This window comes from Podarcis muralis, chromosome 14 (genome assembly GCF_964188315.1).
Source record: "Podarcis muralis chromosome 14, rPodMur119.hap1.1, whole genome shotgun sequence".
Classification (NCBI taxonomy): Eukaryota; Metazoa; Chordata; class Lepidosauria; order Squamata; family Lacertidae; genus Podarcis; species Podarcis muralis.
Genome location: NC_135668.1, coordinates 29521944 through 29538503, shown reverse-complemented (window position 1 = coordinate 29538503; position 16560 = coordinate 29521944). Strand labels below are relative to the sequence as shown.

The following is a 16560-nucleotide window of genomic DNA, read 5'->3' as shown; positions in this document are numbered from 1 at the left end:
AGGGATGGGGAGATGCTAGCCAGGCTTGCTGTAAGCAAGGTGAGGGTGAGGGACTAGACTGGTGGGCAGGCATGGTTTGGGGGAAATGGATCGTGTATAAAGATTCCCCACCCCTGCTCTCTAGGGTCAAAGGCTGTTAATTTTAATTCGCCAAAAAGCAATAAAACCATCAACCTGTAAGAGGTTGCTATGTTTTCTTTCTTCCTATCCCCTCTGATTTGCCCTCACTAACAGCTACAAGCTTGCAAATGGATATGTATTTGAGGAGCAAGCAAGAATTGTAGTCAAGCAGAGATCTCTTTCCCCAAAAGAGCTTCTTTGGCTCACTGTATACCCCAACTACAGGGAGCCTTGTAATGTTCTGTAGTCTTCACACAAGTAAACACCGCCATAGTTCAAGCTGTATTGGTGACTTTAGAAACACACAGCAAAACATGAGTAACAGAAACATTGGAAGACCATTTCTATAAACACTCCTCATTTAACTACCTTCCTACGGACAAAAACACACAGTGCCACTGTTGTTGACGCTCGTTCTGAAAAAGCTGGGCACTGGTGTTGGCTAAGGAACAGCTTTGCAGAAATGAGCAAGAACAACTCATGCACTGGAGTCCTAAGGGTTAGAGGAGCTCAGCACTCTCAGTGCCTCCAAGTTTCTATGACACTCCACCTACCTTGTACCCGAAATACTTTGAGAACATTAAATTATACATAACCAGGGAAAAGCAGGTATGGCAAAGTTTATACCATATGTTCAATATTAAATCTGCACAAAAAATATTTTTATACAGCAAATGGTTCTCCAGTTATTCATATCATCCAGCAATATGCAAGGGGGAGAGGTTACTGAAGAGAAAGCCTGCCCTCATCATTTTGTAACCCAGAAACTCAGCTGCAGCTTCAAGAGCCAGCTTAGTTTTTAAGTAACCTCTATATTCAACACAAGGATTCCCAGAGAGAAAAGCTCTCTCCTAATAAACAGTTCTAACTTCAACTGTCAAATTAACTCGAAACCAACCCTGAGGTTGATATTCCTTACCATTTCATACCATTGATTAATGCTGTTGTCCGCTTTGTTGCACGTTTCAGATACTGAAACAAATGTAACCGCTTCTGCACAAACCCCTGCCTGTACTGACCGGAGTTTCCTACAACCCCAGTGATGGCTGTGGCTCTTTCTCGCAAGCATCGTCTAGTTGGCCAGCAGGTCCTTCAGACAACAACCTGTCTGAGCATCTTTTAGAAGCGTGTTCACTACGTCGTTGAACTGGTTGTCATAAGCCAGCTTGTAATACACATAGATGTCATCGCAGTAGGTCAGCAGCCGCTTCAGGTTTTTCAAAGCAGACTCATTGCTTGTGTGCTGCTTGAACCTGGAACAGAAGGTCACAGAGGGGTTAGACATAAGCCTCGTCCCCCACACTCTGCCCTCTGACAGGATCCCACTTCTACCTGCCAGCTAAGTGCAGCAAGGGAGGAAGGTGTTGCCCTTGGGACAAAAAGGTGCCCAGTGGAGGGAGAACTCTACTTTCAGTACATACAGTATGACTGCATCTTACCGGGGTGGGGGGTTGGTTCCAAGGGTCCTATATAAACCTTGGAACTGCTCCTGTGTGAACCTTCTGGAGTGGGCCCTGCTTCCCAAGCACGGCAGAGAGCTTAAAAGCTCTCCACTTTGTTTGTATTTCAACTTGCAGGATTGCAACCTTCAACCGAGGATTAGAGTGAGGATCTCGACTCTACAGAAAGCCTGATTTGGGGAATGTCTCCCACTGGGAGAAGTGGGCTGCAAATGGTTCCCTTGGACTCACTTCCGGGCTATTTCCTCAAAGGTGCTGGTCTTGAGCAGGCCACGCTGCTTGTACTCCTCCAGGTAGCTGAAGTCTCCCTTCAGGATCACGTGCTGATACAGGACCTCAGCCCAGTCTGGGATGAAGTCGTAGGCCTCAGCCACAATGGCAGCCTGGGGAGAGACGGAAGAGAAATGCCAGCTGACATCATCCTCCCAGGAATGTGCACTGTGTCCTTCCATCAATAGGACACCACAGGCTCTTGTGATGGTGCCTGGCATCCTTACCTGGTAGAACCTGGGCAGGGACATGATACACTCCAGCAGGCTCTTCCTGCTCAGATTGATCAGCTTGGTGCTGTGGCTGCTGTTCAGGAAGTGGAGCTGCAGGGTGATGAGCTTTGTCAGCCTGTTGCAGCGCAAGGACTGGCGCACACAGAAGTCCTAAGAGAAGGGAGTCAAAGAGGCACGGATGATGCTGAGTGGCTGCAACTGCCTTCCCTCCTCCACACACACTTGCAAACATCTCGCTGTTAACAGTTCTCTTCTCACATCTGATGCCACCTCTGTAACTCTATGGGATACATCAATCCCTGAAGCAAACACTAACAAGGCCCTGCCGCTCGCCTTTCCACTTTTCACTCAGTCCTACTCCCATCTTGCCTTGGAATAGCTTTCTGCAGCATCTATGTAGAGGGTCAGGGCTTTCATCAGGAGCTTCTTCAGATTGGGCACATCCTGCAGGCACTCCTCTGAAAAGGAAAGAGGTGTTGAATACCTTCATGGGGAGAAGGCAGAAAATACAGAATCAAATACCAAATCCAGAGGGAGGGAAGAGAGGTAGCAAGTGAACCAAAGATGTATCCACCAAAGCCAATCCAGGCACCTCAGTGAGGACTCAAACGATAGGCACAAAGCAAGCAGATTATGCCTTTCATTAGATCAACCTAGGCTGATTCAGGACAATGTGTACTTTCAGGTATAGGCCTCCCTAATGCCAAGTTTTAAACTTGCTGTGGCTCAACTGGCCATTGCCTGATTTTTCTGAAATTTAGCCATATCATACACCTTACTGAACAGATTCCCTGTGCTAAATTTCATACTGCTAGGACGAACAGTCAGTTTTAGGGCCTATAGAATTTTGGGGTCTAGAATGATAGAGTTGCTTCCAAAAACTATGGAGCTGCTTTTGCGGTTCCATCACATCTCCTTCACAAGAGGTGAATAAGGAACTAGGCTGTTGAGCACCTCTTATCCTGGGCAGGTGGGCTCTCTGCAGGTCTAGAGTATACTGGCTCCTCTTTAGCTGGAGCTGATGAGAGTTGTAGTCCAAACTATCTGGACAACACCAGGCTGGCAAAAGAATTCATTCCTCTTCAGACAGCCTGTCTTCCTCCCCATCAGGCTGCCAGTGTCAGATGAGCCCCGAGAATACAGAAACTGCCCATCTACCCACTGCCGCCACTGGTCTAGCAACTTACCCCACGGCTGGGATTCAATGAGCTTCAGCTGGGTGTTGGCTGCCGCCTCGTGGTTCTCCCCAATCTCTCGGCACATGCTGAAGCAGAGGGCAATCATGTTGTGCTTCTCGCTGTCCCCTGGGCGACAGCGCTTGATGTAGTCCAGCAGAGCTGTCTTGAGGGTCCCGCTCTGCCAAAGTGGAAGGGAGGCAAGGAGTGGATGTGACAAAGAGGTGTTGAGAAAGCTTGCAGCTGAGAACAGGGGAAGCTAGAGCTCTCAGGCACTGCCCCCCCAAAAAAGTGTATTTAAAAAGGATTAGAAGAGATGGAGCCACAAATGTTAAGGAAAGGAATGGCTGAATTTCAGGGCTGCATTTGAACAAGTGAGCGAGAAAAAGCTATGAAAGAAGGAGCATTTTAGCTTTATGGCTTTACTATAGCAGGGACATTCTGGAGTGGGGATGCTGTGACTGGAATGATGATTTGGCAAGAAGGTAACAAATGTGAAGACTGAAGGCACTGCGGGGGAAGCAGATTTGAGAAGTGAGAATGAGCCTTCAGACAGAGAAATGCTTTGATCTGCATACAACTGCCACCTGTCCCAGGCCAGTCAAGTTCCCTTCAGAATAAAGAGCCAGCATATATCCTGGCTTCAACCTCCCTCCCTTGGATCACTCAGGATGATGATCCCCATGTGATGGCAGGCAGGCAGGCAGAGAGAGAGACTAAGCCTCATCCACATCCTGCTGAAAATAAAGGCTCAATGACACATTTGCATTTGGATTCCCTCTATTGTCCCTCTGATGGAAAGGTTGGAACTCTTGAGAAAGCATGAGGCAGATTTGCGTCTCCTGCACTCACCGGATCCAGCTTTTTCCTCATGAGCACCTCAAAGTAATGCTTCTCGTGCAGCAGGTCAAAGATATATGTCATCTCGTTATATCTGCCAATTCCAGTGAGAAGCCGAACCTTTGGTAGGGAGGAAGAAGAGATAAGGACTTGTACAGCAAGGCAGGCAGAAGGGCCTCACTCTGTGTCATCATGCACACTGAGGTAAGCCAGAAGGTCATGGCAGCCGCCGCCACCCCTCCTTAGAGGGCACAACAGAAGTCTGTGGAAGGTTATTGATCAGCCATTTCCAATAATTGGTCAGGGGAAAGCAAAGACAGCTTTCCTACCAGGCCAGGGGAAGCCAATGAAGGCTGCACATACTGCTTCTTATAAGAGGAGCTACTTGTTACTTGCTAACATCAATGCAGAGAGCAGCCGAGCATGAACCATCTGTGGGAGTCTTTGACCTGCCACTACCTTCCTTTTTCAGCAAAGCAAGGGGATGTCTTGGAATCAGCAGGATCCTTCAAAGGCCTGGTGTGTGTGTGTGTGTGTCCCTGAAACCAGTTCACATTTCCCACAAATAGGGCAGCTTTAGAGCAGTCACGTACCACAAGGCCATATTCTTCGTTGGGTGCCAAATGCTCCTCTGTGAGCAGCCGGGCAGCTTGCAGAACCCGCGTGATCCCTTCCATGTGACAGGTTAAGCTGAAGCAGTTGTGGGCCAAGATCAGCAGCTCTGTAGCTGAAAAAGGAGGAAAGGGGTCTTCATCAGCAAGCACATTTTTTTCAGTTTTGCAGGTGCTCTCCAATACAAGGGAGATCCCCCTCCCTGCCCCGATTTAAATTTCTCCCTTGGCCAAAGATTGTGTGGCATCTGGTCCCTCAACTGCAAAGTGGAACAACAGTCACTTTCAAATACACTGGACGGGGACAGCAGCTCTTGGAGGCAAAAGCTCCTCAGCTGCTCATAGACAAACCTGTTCCCTGCCTTGAGGACAGCTAGGTGAAGTCAGAGGCTACTCCCTTTCCCCCCAGAACTGCTAAATGCTCTTTTATGAAAGGCTCCAGCAAAAACCTGTACTACTGCTAAGACAGATGGAGAATGGCAGCATGTGGGTCAAACCCTTCACGACCACAGCTCCAGCTTCCTGGCATCAATGAACATGATCGGGGGTGGGGTGGGGTGGGGTTGTTACATTTTCCAAATGAAAACCACACAAAGATAGCAAACAGAAAAAAGGACACCCTCCTCCTGAGGCCTAACCCCACCTATGTTTATGTAGAAGCATAGTCCCAAGAACCTGAATAAGATCTGCATTCAAGTAAGCAGGCTTTGGATTGCAGCCTTAGCCATGCAGCATGCTAGTGTGCTGTTACTGGATGTTTAATCCCTGGCCAAAAAGGATCCTCCACCTGCCCATCACTGACTTACTGCATGCAAGTTCCCCGTGCGGCACAGATGAGATCTTGTCCAATAGCTTCATGCCAACCAACGTGTGGTCCTGGCACAGTTTAGCCAGCTGCAGGAATGCCTGGCTCTCTTCTGCTGGGTTCAGAATTTGCTTTTGTTCTGTATATACAAATGACATATTGGTGACAGGATATCCTCCAGCTGACAGGGGGAAGGGGAAGAAACAGCACCGCCTCCACTCCTGCCCAAACCCGATCCTAGGAGTCTTTCCGCCTCCCCACAAGTTATAGAATTATTCAAGAACAACAAAGGAGAACTCACTGCCTTTCCCTTGCAAAGGGGCCAGCAGCTCTCGGGTGACTTCCTCGGCCACAATCTCCGCCACGGTTTCCAGCTCCATTCCCTGTGTGGTGACAAAGGCCTGGGCTTTTTTGCACCTGTCCGGCTGCTGAGAAGACAGGATCACCCGAAGCAGCTTCTCGGAATCGTGGGCAGAGATCTCACTGAAGGGACAGCCCAGTTCCTGCAAAAGACCATGGGGAAGTCTTACGTCTGGGATCCTGAGGCGTCTCATCCTCAAAGGGCCCCTCAGTGCCATGCTGGCAGGCAAGGCCCCCACTGGAGAGATCCTGCAGCTCCCATCACTGTAGCACAATGGCTGCCCCTCCCCAGTTCCCAACCCGCACGCACCTTGGACAGCTCAAACAGGCAGAGGACCTGCCGGCAGTAGTTCCGCCCGTGGACACATTCCGCCAGCAAGGCCTGAAGGCTGCCCACCACCTCGCTCTCTGGGCCTGGACCTCCCACAAAGGAGCAGGACTCAAGGCTTGAGGCTGAAAAGGAAACAGAGACTCTGGATAGCAAGGAACAAGCAGAATGCTTGGGCAAGAGGAGAAGACAAGGCTGGAGATGGACAGGGCAAAACTGGGAGGAGAAAACCAACACTGGGTGGGATAAGGGAACATTTATTGCTCTTCTGAGCTCTGGAGGCCGGAGATTTTTAAACACAAGGATTCTTTAGCTGTGATTTCTATAAAGCAGAGGATTGGTTTAGATGACCCTTTGGATCCTTTCAACTCGACACTGCCATGATTCTATGACAAACGAGCACTGGAAATGCTCAGTGGTTCTCAACTGATCAGCTGCCACCCTCCCTTCTCTCCCCCCCTCCCAATTTTTGAAGGAAAAACATTGCAGCAGTTTTGAATGCTACGAATGGCAAAGTTTGAGATCCAAGAAACACCTACATTTCTAAAGAATGGGCAATGACAAGACCCACAAAATGGCAGAGAAAGGAAGAAATGGCCCAGGAGGGTCCTCTGTGGACTCCTGAGGAGAGATGCTTTTGTCCAATTTGCAGCTCCAAATGCTCCTGCTACTTACTGCTCAGAGATTTTTTCTTTGAAGAGTCCTCTCCCCCTCCATTATTCTTGTCCTTCGCCTCCTCTCTGTCTCTTGCTGCAAGGATGGCATGAACCTCTGGGTGAAACTCGCTCCGAAGGACTTCTCCAGATGCCAGCACTCTGCAGTGCAAGACCAGCAAGACATCTCGACTGTAGAAGTTAAAGTACCGGCAAACCCGGCTGGCCTCGTGGATGCTCCCCTCGTCCAGCAGGCGCCCAACCAGAAAGCTCAGCGATTCCACATCAGCCGCAGAAAGTGTGGCTTGCAAGGATGCATTGTGTGAGGGCAAACCCTCTAGCTGCAAATACTTGGGCACGTTCAAGGCAGCCAGCTTGGAAAAGGAAAACTCCTTGGCTAAGGAATCAAAGGACACTTCACCGCTCATAGAAATCTGGTGGGAGAATCTGTGCTTGGACTTCTCAGGGCCCTGGTTCAAAGCCTGCTGAGCAATGCGGCAAAGCCAGATTTCTTTCTCAATCCCTTCCAGCTCCTGAAGCGGAACCGGATCACTTTTGGCTAACCAGTGGCCAGCCAAGGTGAGCAGAAGTTGCCTCTCCGAGATGCCAGATGTTCTCCCCTCATCCAAGGACTCAGACAGAAGGTCTGCCTGAGCTAAGAAGAAATTGGAGGCCGCTTGGGTTGAGATGGCATTTCTCATATAGTTTTCGTGGCATTTTTCCCAGAACTCGATCCTTGTCCGCTTCTGAGGCCAGTGGCCAATTTGTTGCAAGAGATGAATATTCTGGAGGACCTGCAAAACACACAAAAGATCAAAGGGTTTCTCAGCCCCATCTTTCCATGACAACCAATGAAAGGAAGCTGAACTACTGATTCACGACCATTTGTCGATAGGGAGAGCCTGGCTGCAACTCCTTTTACACAACATGGGACTGCTCTTGAGAACTGTGTGGAGATGGAAGATAATGACAAATGTAGCTGCTAGCATACTGATGGGTCTGATGGCTCAAGAACATGTACCAACAGCTTTGAGAGACCTGCGCTGGTTGCCTGATTATTACAGGACACAGTCCAAGGTGATGGCTTTGACAGATAAATACGTATTCCCCTCTCACTGCCCCACAGCAGGAAACTACAAGCACCTCATTCTTGGTCCCCAAGTTCCCTTACTTACTCATATGTAGCCAAAGGCAGCACCGGATCTGGGACTGAGCCACCAAAACTAGGGGCTGAGTCCAATAGATGGGGAAGCCACATTCTAATTCTGCCTTGGTTGGAGTTGGAACATAATCAACCAAAACATGAGTTGTCAAAAGGTTAGCGCACCTCTTGGATCACCACGTTGTCCACAGGCAGCTCTGCCAGCTCTGCCACCTTCCGCGCTATTTGGAAAGAGCTTTGGTCCTGCAGCTCCTCCAGAATTCTTCTGCACTCCTTCTGGAAATTCTCTGGGGTGTAACTGCTCAGAATGGCACAATCGATGGAGACAGGAGAGTCCTTCAAGGTGAAGCTGAGGGCACTCAGCTTCTTCATATCAGGCCCTAAGCACAAAAGTGGCCCAAAAAGAGACAGGTCCTTAACTGGATAGTCTGTGCTTTAATGACACAGGCTTTTCTGGAAAGGGGCAAAAGGGATCCCCATCAAGCTGCCCATGCTGTGGCCCTTTGCTGAGCAACACCTTTGGCAGAAGTGAAGTGGAGGGCAACGAAGGGAGGCCTCGGAAGGGAGGCCTTTTTGGCTGCAGAGCCCCAACTAGGGGAGGCCCACTTGGCATCAGTATTTTTATTTTATTTTAGACACCAGACCAAAAACCTTCTTGTTCACCCCAATGCTTTTAAATTGCTGACGTGCTGCTGTTGCTTCTAATTCACTAGTTTATTCCCATGTTTTACTTCTTCTGTCTTTAAAGTTCACAAGCCAACCTGGGATCATTTTAGACGAAAGATGGTATAAAAATGAAGCAGAAGACAACCATCTCTTATGCAGATCAGTCCCTGCCTTTCTAAGCAGCACTGAGGATGCACATGATGGACAAAGAGAGAAGTGACTGGGTTTCCCAACATGCCAAGGAGAGGCGGGACTTGGAAAGGGAGGGGCTGCTTTCACACATGCACATCCCTTTTTCTGGTCTTCCAAACCTCCTGGATTACCATCTTCCATGGTCTTCCATGCCCCGAAGACCAATGATTTGACTACACTTAAAGGCAGAATGAACTCGGCAACTGATGCTCCTTTACTACCACCTCCCGAGGGCTGCCTGGTGTCAGGCACTGAAAGTAGATTTCAAGAGGAAGTCTTGGCTGCGCAGGTAACAAATTACTGACAGGGAACCAAAGGAAACTGTCCTTACCATGAGGGAGAACGGTGTCCGTATCTGCAAAAAGCTGAAGGACCTTTCCCAGCTCGTACTGAGTCCTGCACTGCTGGAGCATCAGCTCAAGAAGAAATGAAGCCTGCGACACCAGCCAGGGCACAGGCAAGAGGAGAGGTGGACCTTCAGGTAAGGCTTGCAGCTGTGCAAAAGTCATTTTGAAAGTTATCCAAGTGCCAAAACATGCCTCTCCCCCACCCTCTCCTTCATCTTTCTGACAAATTAAGCCAACTTGTACAATGCAAAGCAGCAGTGTGGTAGGGAACTGGGAAGGATACGCCCAAGGAAGAAGGGTGGGCAGCCATACGTGTGTGCCTGCATGCTCAAACAATCCTTCAACTGGAAAAATTAAACCTCACACACTCAAGAGAAGACCATGCTCTAGCCTAGAGATGCTAGCTACCTCTGTAATTAAAGAGTTGGTTCAAAAGCTTCAGCAAGCAAAGGGAAGGGTCTGCTTACTCTTGAAATACTGGCTTGGAATGCAAGGAGTCTGCTCTGCGCTTCGCTGTAGTTTCTGTAGTCCATGCACAACTCGTACAGCTCCAGGATCATCAGCAAAGGGGAGTCCTGAATAGATTGATGCAAATTTATGTTCAACATTTTTCACAAGTGTTGCACCATTTATTTATTTAAAAATACACCTCTGACATTGAACACCCCCCCATCTAGCCCCTGAGGCTCTGAAAGTGTAACCACAGCAGGAGGCAGAAATTGGACCATTTCCCTTCCTTAACTTGGAATGGAGGGTTCATTTGGGCAGCTCCATGTGCAGTCTCCATGTCTCGTGAAGCTTTCAGTTTGAAGAAATCACACACACACACACACACACACACACACAGAGGAACCCTTGTTACATTTATTTTCAAAGGCACTCTAGAAAATGTGAAGAAGCACAAGTTAAACAAATGGGAGTTGCATGCTGGGGCGGTTTCTGGTGCACCCAGCAGAGGCAGCCCAAGTAATATCAGGTAGAGGGACTTAAAGAGTTACCTTCAGAAAGAACTGAAAGCCACGAAGAAGAGTTTGGATTTTCTGCTTCTGGAGAAGTGTCTGCCAGAGGGCAGCCAAGTCCTGAAGATCCCATTCATGGGTTTCAGCTGAGCCTTCCAAGTGGTCTGTCACTTGGGCAGTGGTGGAGCTATCCAAGGAAGTTATGAGCCAAACACAGAGGCAATGGATAATACTGGTGTCCTTCCAAACGGGTGGATGGGGCCAGAGAGGAGTGGGAAAGAGGTAAAGAAAGTTAGATACAAGGAGGAAGTGACCCACTTTGAGGAATGTACTTGCAAATATTTCTAAAATATCACACATACGGCCTACGAAAATAAATGAACAACAGAAGCACAGGGCCATCCTCACAGCATTCTTACCTGGAAGCATGCAGCAAGGACGCTCAGGATGGGAGCCTGGTGTTTCACAGCTTCACCCAGAAGGTAATGCCAGGGACGCGGCTGCTCCTGACACCAAAGGAGAATGCGGAAAAGATCACTGGTGTGGGTGCCTGGCTTTTGCTCATGCCTCAGCCGGTGGGAGTTGCCACCCTGACCGTCCTCCAATGGAGTAACTGAGGACTGCAAACTCTCCAAGGCCAGCCTCAAGTGGTCCTGCAGAGGAGGGGGAAACTCCTGGAGGATGGGGACAACCTGGGGAAGGGAAAGAACAAACTAGGTGAACAATATAAAGTGAACAAACAGCGCAAAGAGGCAAGCAGACAATGGTTTATCGAAGTCTTCACCAACTTGGTGCCCTCGAGGGACTGATGGGAGTTGCAGAACAAAACACCTGGAAGTCTAGTTTATTGTCTTGAGCTCATGAGTCACAGCAAAGTGGTACACATACCAAACACAAATTAGAATTCTACTATATTAATGCCTTTATAGATTTGTACCTGTCTTTCTGCTGCCAGGGCAAATGAAGCCACATTAATGATCTCTCCCCCTATTTCAAGAGCATTGTCTGTTCAAAGCAGCCACTGCAAAGACTAAACCCCAAATTAATAAAGATGGCCATATCACTTTTGCCTGAAGGGTTCCTTACCTCAGAGGGTTGGTAGTTGTACCTCTGGGCTTCAATGAGGAACTGCAGCCATTCGCTGGATCTCGCACACACCTTCAGGTATGACATGCTCAGCTTGAGGCCGTGGAGCCTGCAAAACTGGGCCACCAGAGACCACTGCTTCCTTGCCTCGCTGGATGTCCTATGGGGAAGGGATGTATTAGCTCTACTGAAACAGCCAGTAACTTAAGCTTCCACCTCCATAAAAAACACTTGCCAAGAACAACCAAAACCTTTAAGGGACTAGCACAACAGCCCTCTAAAGAAAAGGCAAGTGAAGGCATAAGGTAAAGGTAAAGGTAAAGGTGCCCCTGCCTGTACGGGCCAGTCTTGACAGACTCTGGGGTTGTGCGCCCATCTCACTCAAGAGGCCGGGGGCCAGCGCTGTCCGCAGACACTTCCGGGTCACGTGGCCAGCGTGACAAGCTGCATCTGGCAAGCCAGCGCAGCACACGGAAACGCTGTTTACCTTCCCGCTAGAAAGCGGTCCCTATTTATCTACTTGCACCCGGGGGTGCTTTCGAACTGCTAGGTTGGCAGGCGCTGGGACCGAGCAACGGGAGCGCACCCCGCCGCGGGGATTCGAACCGCCGACCTTTCGATCGGCAAGCCCTAGGCACTGAGGCTTTTACCCACAGCGCCACCCGCGTCCCCTCAAGTGAAGGCATAGAACATTACTATTATTATTATTATCCATGGTGTGCAGAAAATGAACACATCATACTAGACCACACTTGGGTCATCCAATTAAGATAAATGGTGGAAGAGTAGAGACAAACAAAAGGAAAGACATTGCAAGAATTTGCTAACATAAAACGTAGCGATGGCCATGAATCTGGGTTGCTTTGAAAGGGGTCAGCATTCACGGGAAACAAGGCTATCAAAGGCTACTGGCTATGACAGCGAGATATTACTACCTCCAGTGTCAGAGAGGGCATTCCTATGAATGGCAGCTGCTATGGGTGGGAGAGTGCCATTGCTCTCGTGCCTCAGAGGTACCTGGAAACAGCACTGGATTAATTGGGCCCTTTGCTTCTTACACTCTTCTCTGCCCCTCCTTGCTTTGGTGTTCTTAACTACCCCTCTCCATCCCCTGCGACTCAAGTGAATGTGGAGATACAGGAAACTGAAACACAGAAACAGCATTTGGAAGGGGAATCTCTCTTTGCTAATATGCAGCTAGCAGGGATTCCAGGCTAAAAAGTAAAGGGGGTGGAGACAGCATGCAAGCTATACTTGCTTTCCTCTTTTTTTTTTTCTTTTTTTGTTCTATACATCACACTTCAACCTTAAGCTGTATTTGTGATGTCCTATCATGTTATTGTTATTTATTGTTTGTAAGCTGCTATGAGATTCACTTGAATGAAAAGTGGCATAGAAATATAATAAATCAAATCAAATCTACTCAAAAATCAAATCAATCCTTCCAAATTTGAATCCTTAAGTCTTCATAGAAGTAATATAAGGCCACAAAGAATGTATAGCAAATTCCCACCACTGGGCTCAAAGGGCTGACTCACTTGCTTATCTCCTGGTGCTCCATCTTATCCCACACAGCTTCCTCCAAGCAGACAAGGAGTTCTTCTGCTGCTGTTTTTTCTCCTTCTGCCAACTGAGTCAGCTTTTCAACTGTAAACAGAAAAGGCAAAGCATTCTGCTTCATGTGGCTGCAGAATACTTCAAAGTTATATTTCCCCCCAATAGGTTATCTACCCTTGGTTTAGCGTTTTGGTGCTTTTATCATCATTATGTATTTTTGTTTTGCCTTGTGATTTTATGGTGTCTACTTTGTAAATCACTTGGGATTTTTAAAACATCAGCCTACAAACTTATTAAATAAATATAACAGTTCTAACTTCACTGTGGATGTGGACTTTGCCATTCAGGAACAAAAGGGCAGGGGGCTTTCTGCTCTTGTGCACCCATCAAATATTACACTCTTTTCTCCAATATAGAAAACATGTAGAAGAAACGCTACCCAACGACTGCCTGATCGAGTTATGCTGAGGCTCCTCTCTTCGAGACATGAAGCTCAGGATCACGTTGGCAGCTTTAACATCCACCCGGAGTTTGAGGCTATCAAGGCCCAGCAGTTCCAAAAAGCAGGCACAGGCGGAAGCCACAGACGGCACATAAAAGAAGGAGAGGGCCAAGGAGTAGGCGTCATTGCCGGCTTGCTGGATCCTAGGGAAGAAAAGGCAGCAGCCGTTAGCATCATGCATCTGGAACAGCAGAGAGGTTGCAAGGAAAGGACCCAACTCTGCACACAGTCAAAATCAAAGCCAAGGGGACTATAAGCAGGTCAGAAAAAAACTGGGGTCCAAATCTGAAAAGTACTTTATATAAATTAATACCTCTTCTTACAAGGCAGCTTACATCTATCTAAAACAACACAATACCTTATTGCAATACAAAGATTTCTCCATAGAAAATGTTCTGTCGAGAACATGAGAGGCTCCTTTCCAAATCTCTGCTGCTTTCAAATACTCACAGCTGCTTTGGAGTTTTGCTCTTCGCTAGCTGCTGGACTAAAAAAGTCCCAAAAGCAAATGAGGGGCGTTCATGACGCAAGAAGTAGGAGAAATCCAGACGTTCAACTACAGCATATTTGTTGACAAAAGGGGCACTTGAGAAGTGAGGAAGGTCACTACAGGTATCTAAAGAGAAGAGAGAAAACGGTGGTGAGTAGACTCCACAGGCCCAAGTGCCAGACACAATTCTTCTGGCTGACTCCTTGAAACTTGGCCTCACACCTGGCCACAGGCACTTCTCTGGGATCAGTCCACTGAAAGAGCTATAAAAAGGCAGCTCTGTCCTTTCATGTATAAGTATTGTGGATTTCAATGGGGCTGGCACAGGAAAAGTTTCTGGTAGGAGGTTTTGCTGCTCAGTGTCTACAGCAGGAGGTAACTGACAATCTCGGCAATCTACATAAAAACTTAAGAGCCTATTGGATCAGACCCAAGGTCTGTCTAAAAGAGCATCCTGTTCTCACAATGGCCAAACACAAGCCCCAACAGGAAGCCCCAACACAGGACCTGAGTGCCAGAGCACCGCATGGGATTACAGCTGAAACACCAGCAACAGCCAGCCTTGGGGATGGACACTTTCGACACTTGAAAGAGGAAGCCTTGCCAAACTAGCGCTCTCCAGATGTTTTTGACTACAACTCCCATCAACACCAGCCAAATAAGGCCAAGCTGGCAAAGACAACCCCAGAGCCTCCATGGGGTCCCAACACTGGAAGAGTAACAGAGTTACAGGCTGTCCAGCTGCCAATGGAAGCAGACTGGGGTGGGGGCTATTTTCCCACAAAGCCTCCACATGCCCTTCTAATAGCCGCAGCTGAAACAACCACACCACTGCGAACTACTTCTAAGGAGAACTGCACTGGTTTCTAAAAGCAAGTTCCACTTGCATAAAGTATCTTGATTTATTATTGCACTCTATAATCCATAACTAGATACATCACAGATATGAACACAATTACTATATAGAAGAGAACACAACCCATTAAACAAACAAAACCCACAAGGACAATCCCTGGGACAATAAATTATGGTGTCTTTTAACCAGCTGCTTTCTGGTCTTCTCTGTCAGTGAAACCCTAGGAGTTTTATCTGCTCATCGAACCACTTGTATAAAAACTTACTGACCTATCCAGCAGTGACCAGAAGGAGGACAACTAGCTGGTTTCAAATTCCAGAATAAAAATGGCAAGAAGGGAGGACTTGACCCAACATTTCCACTTCCATTAGACCTTCCCTCTCTCAAGACCACCAAACTGTCAACAAACCTTCTAAATAAAACTTGGGAATGCAGAACCTCCAGGGTGAGAGAAGTGAAACACAAGTGGCATCTTGTAAATACAAATAATTGATAAATTGGATACATTTTCCATCGAGAATTTTAAAAAGTGCAGAGAAAATTTTATTTGTATGAACCAAGAGCTCTTGAAAACATTCTATTCCAGGATTTGATTAAACTTGTTGTGCAACTGAACTTGGCTTAAAGGAAAGAGGGGCACAGACCAGTGCTGCTGCAGGTATTCTAAGAGAGTCCATTTTCATCCATATACTATTACAGCTGTCACTTGGAGCCAGAGACACTTTAGTAAATGTGGATACAGAGCTAAAGTTTTTAAGCAGCCAACCATGCCCTAAAATCTGTGGGGCCAGTTTCCAAAGCAGTGGCTGCATCTGATCCAGAGTGCAAACCCGTAAAGAATTTGGACTGAGACTTTGGAATGGTAAACATTTCATTGCTGCTGGAACAGGCTGGCCTCCTCTGATACAGAAGAACCACAGGACCATTGTCTGACTTGCAGTGGCTTTCTGGACAGCGTAAAGCTTGTGTGTGAGATCCAAGAAGTGGATTGATGAAAGGGAGCTCCAAGGGAAGGAGAACTCTTTTTCAAGAATTTGTTCAAGAATTTGGCTGTCCAATAGCCACATCCACTGAATAAACTTTTTTTTAAAAAAAAAAATAGTAATCTGTAAACAATTTAAATTACAGGAGCAAGACAACATGGCCAAAAACCACTTAAGATCAAGTCTTAATAACTGGCAAAAAGACAATACAGAAATGTTCTTGTTGCCAACTTTAGGAGAGTGGCAGTCTGGGACATCATTTAGATTCAAGATAAACAGCTAGGAGGCAAGAATACAAGCTTGCCTAATTCTAGGGCTCTATTTCACCTTTTCAAAGATCAGATGCAACAGGGAGAGCAAAGAAAATTCTGCTGGAAGCCAAACCTCTCAGCATCTTGTCAGCTCCCAGAGAAATGTCTATTTAACAGAATGAAATACTGGGAGATTCCACGCACGTATACGTTATACTCACTTTAAATAGTAACAAGATACGGCAAAAGTTACCTACCAGGTATGACAAGCGTATTTGCTGACTGCCAGCCAAACAATTTTGTGGGATCAAATGGAACTAACGCCTGAAAAATTAGAACACAACATTAATTTCAAGGGCTGCTTAAAATGCAGCAAACATGTTAACCCAAGCTGCTTGACTGAGCACACATCTTGTGCAGCATCTTACACATGTAGTACAGCTGCTGTCACACATTGACCCAGATATTCTGGAATGAAACAGTCACATCAAATTCAAACCCAGTCTTATATACATACACTCCACAGAGCAGAGTGCAGCTCCAGAGGATTTTATTTATTCAAAAGCACATTTAAGCCACTTAATATTTTAAAATATCTGTGTCAAGTGAAACCAAGCTGAGGAGAAAATTATCCACAGAGGGCGAGGCAAAAGG

The 16560-nt window shown here is 47.3% G+C and overlaps 1 protein-coding gene across 2 annotated transcripts in view; it reads right to left on the bottom strand.

Moving 5' to 3' along the window:
* Positions 1 to 389: 389 nt before the first annotated feature.
* Positions 390 to 16560, bottom strand: part of SPG11 (SPG11 vesicle trafficking associated, spatacsin) — a 33153-nt gene continuing 16982 nt past the window's right edge. For both annotated transcript variants that reach the window (XM_028706671.2, XM_077919110.1), the window contains 21 exons: positions 16164 to 16230; positions 13777 to 13942; positions 13264 to 13469; positions 12806 to 12914; positions 11268 to 11427; positions 10601 to 10873; positions 10221 to 10421; positions 9690 to 9797; positions 9207 to 9369; positions 8183 to 8397; positions 6878 to 7649; positions 6185 to 6327; positions 5816 to 6017; positions 5516 to 5653; positions 4692 to 4825; positions 4111 to 4218; positions 3271 to 3439; positions 2453 to 2541; positions 2078 to 2233; positions 1812 to 1963; positions 390 to 1373 (listed from right to left, as the gene is read on the bottom strand). In XM_028706671.2, coding sequence (XP_028562504.2) covers positions 1193 to 1373; positions 1812 to 1963; positions 2078 to 2233; positions 2453 to 2541; positions 3271 to 3439; positions 4111 to 4218; positions 4692 to 4825; positions 5516 to 5653; positions 5816 to 6017; positions 6185 to 6327; positions 6878 to 7649; positions 8183 to 8397; positions 9207 to 9369; positions 9690 to 9797; positions 10221 to 10421; positions 10601 to 10873; positions 11268 to 11427; positions 12806 to 12914; positions 13264 to 13469; positions 13777 to 13942; positions 16164 to 16230 — 3912 coding nt within the window. In that variant the 3' untranslated portion in view covers positions 390 to 1192. The remainder of the gene's footprint in view (positions 1374 to 1811; positions 1964 to 2077; positions 2234 to 2452; positions 2542 to 3270; positions 3440 to 4110; positions 4219 to 4691; positions 4826 to 5515; positions 5654 to 5815; positions 6018 to 6184; positions 6328 to 6877; positions 7650 to 8182; positions 8398 to 9206; positions 9370 to 9689; positions 9798 to 10220; positions 10422 to 10600; positions 10874 to 11267; positions 11428 to 12805; positions 12915 to 13263; positions 13470 to 13776; positions 13943 to 16163; positions 16231 to 16560) is intronic.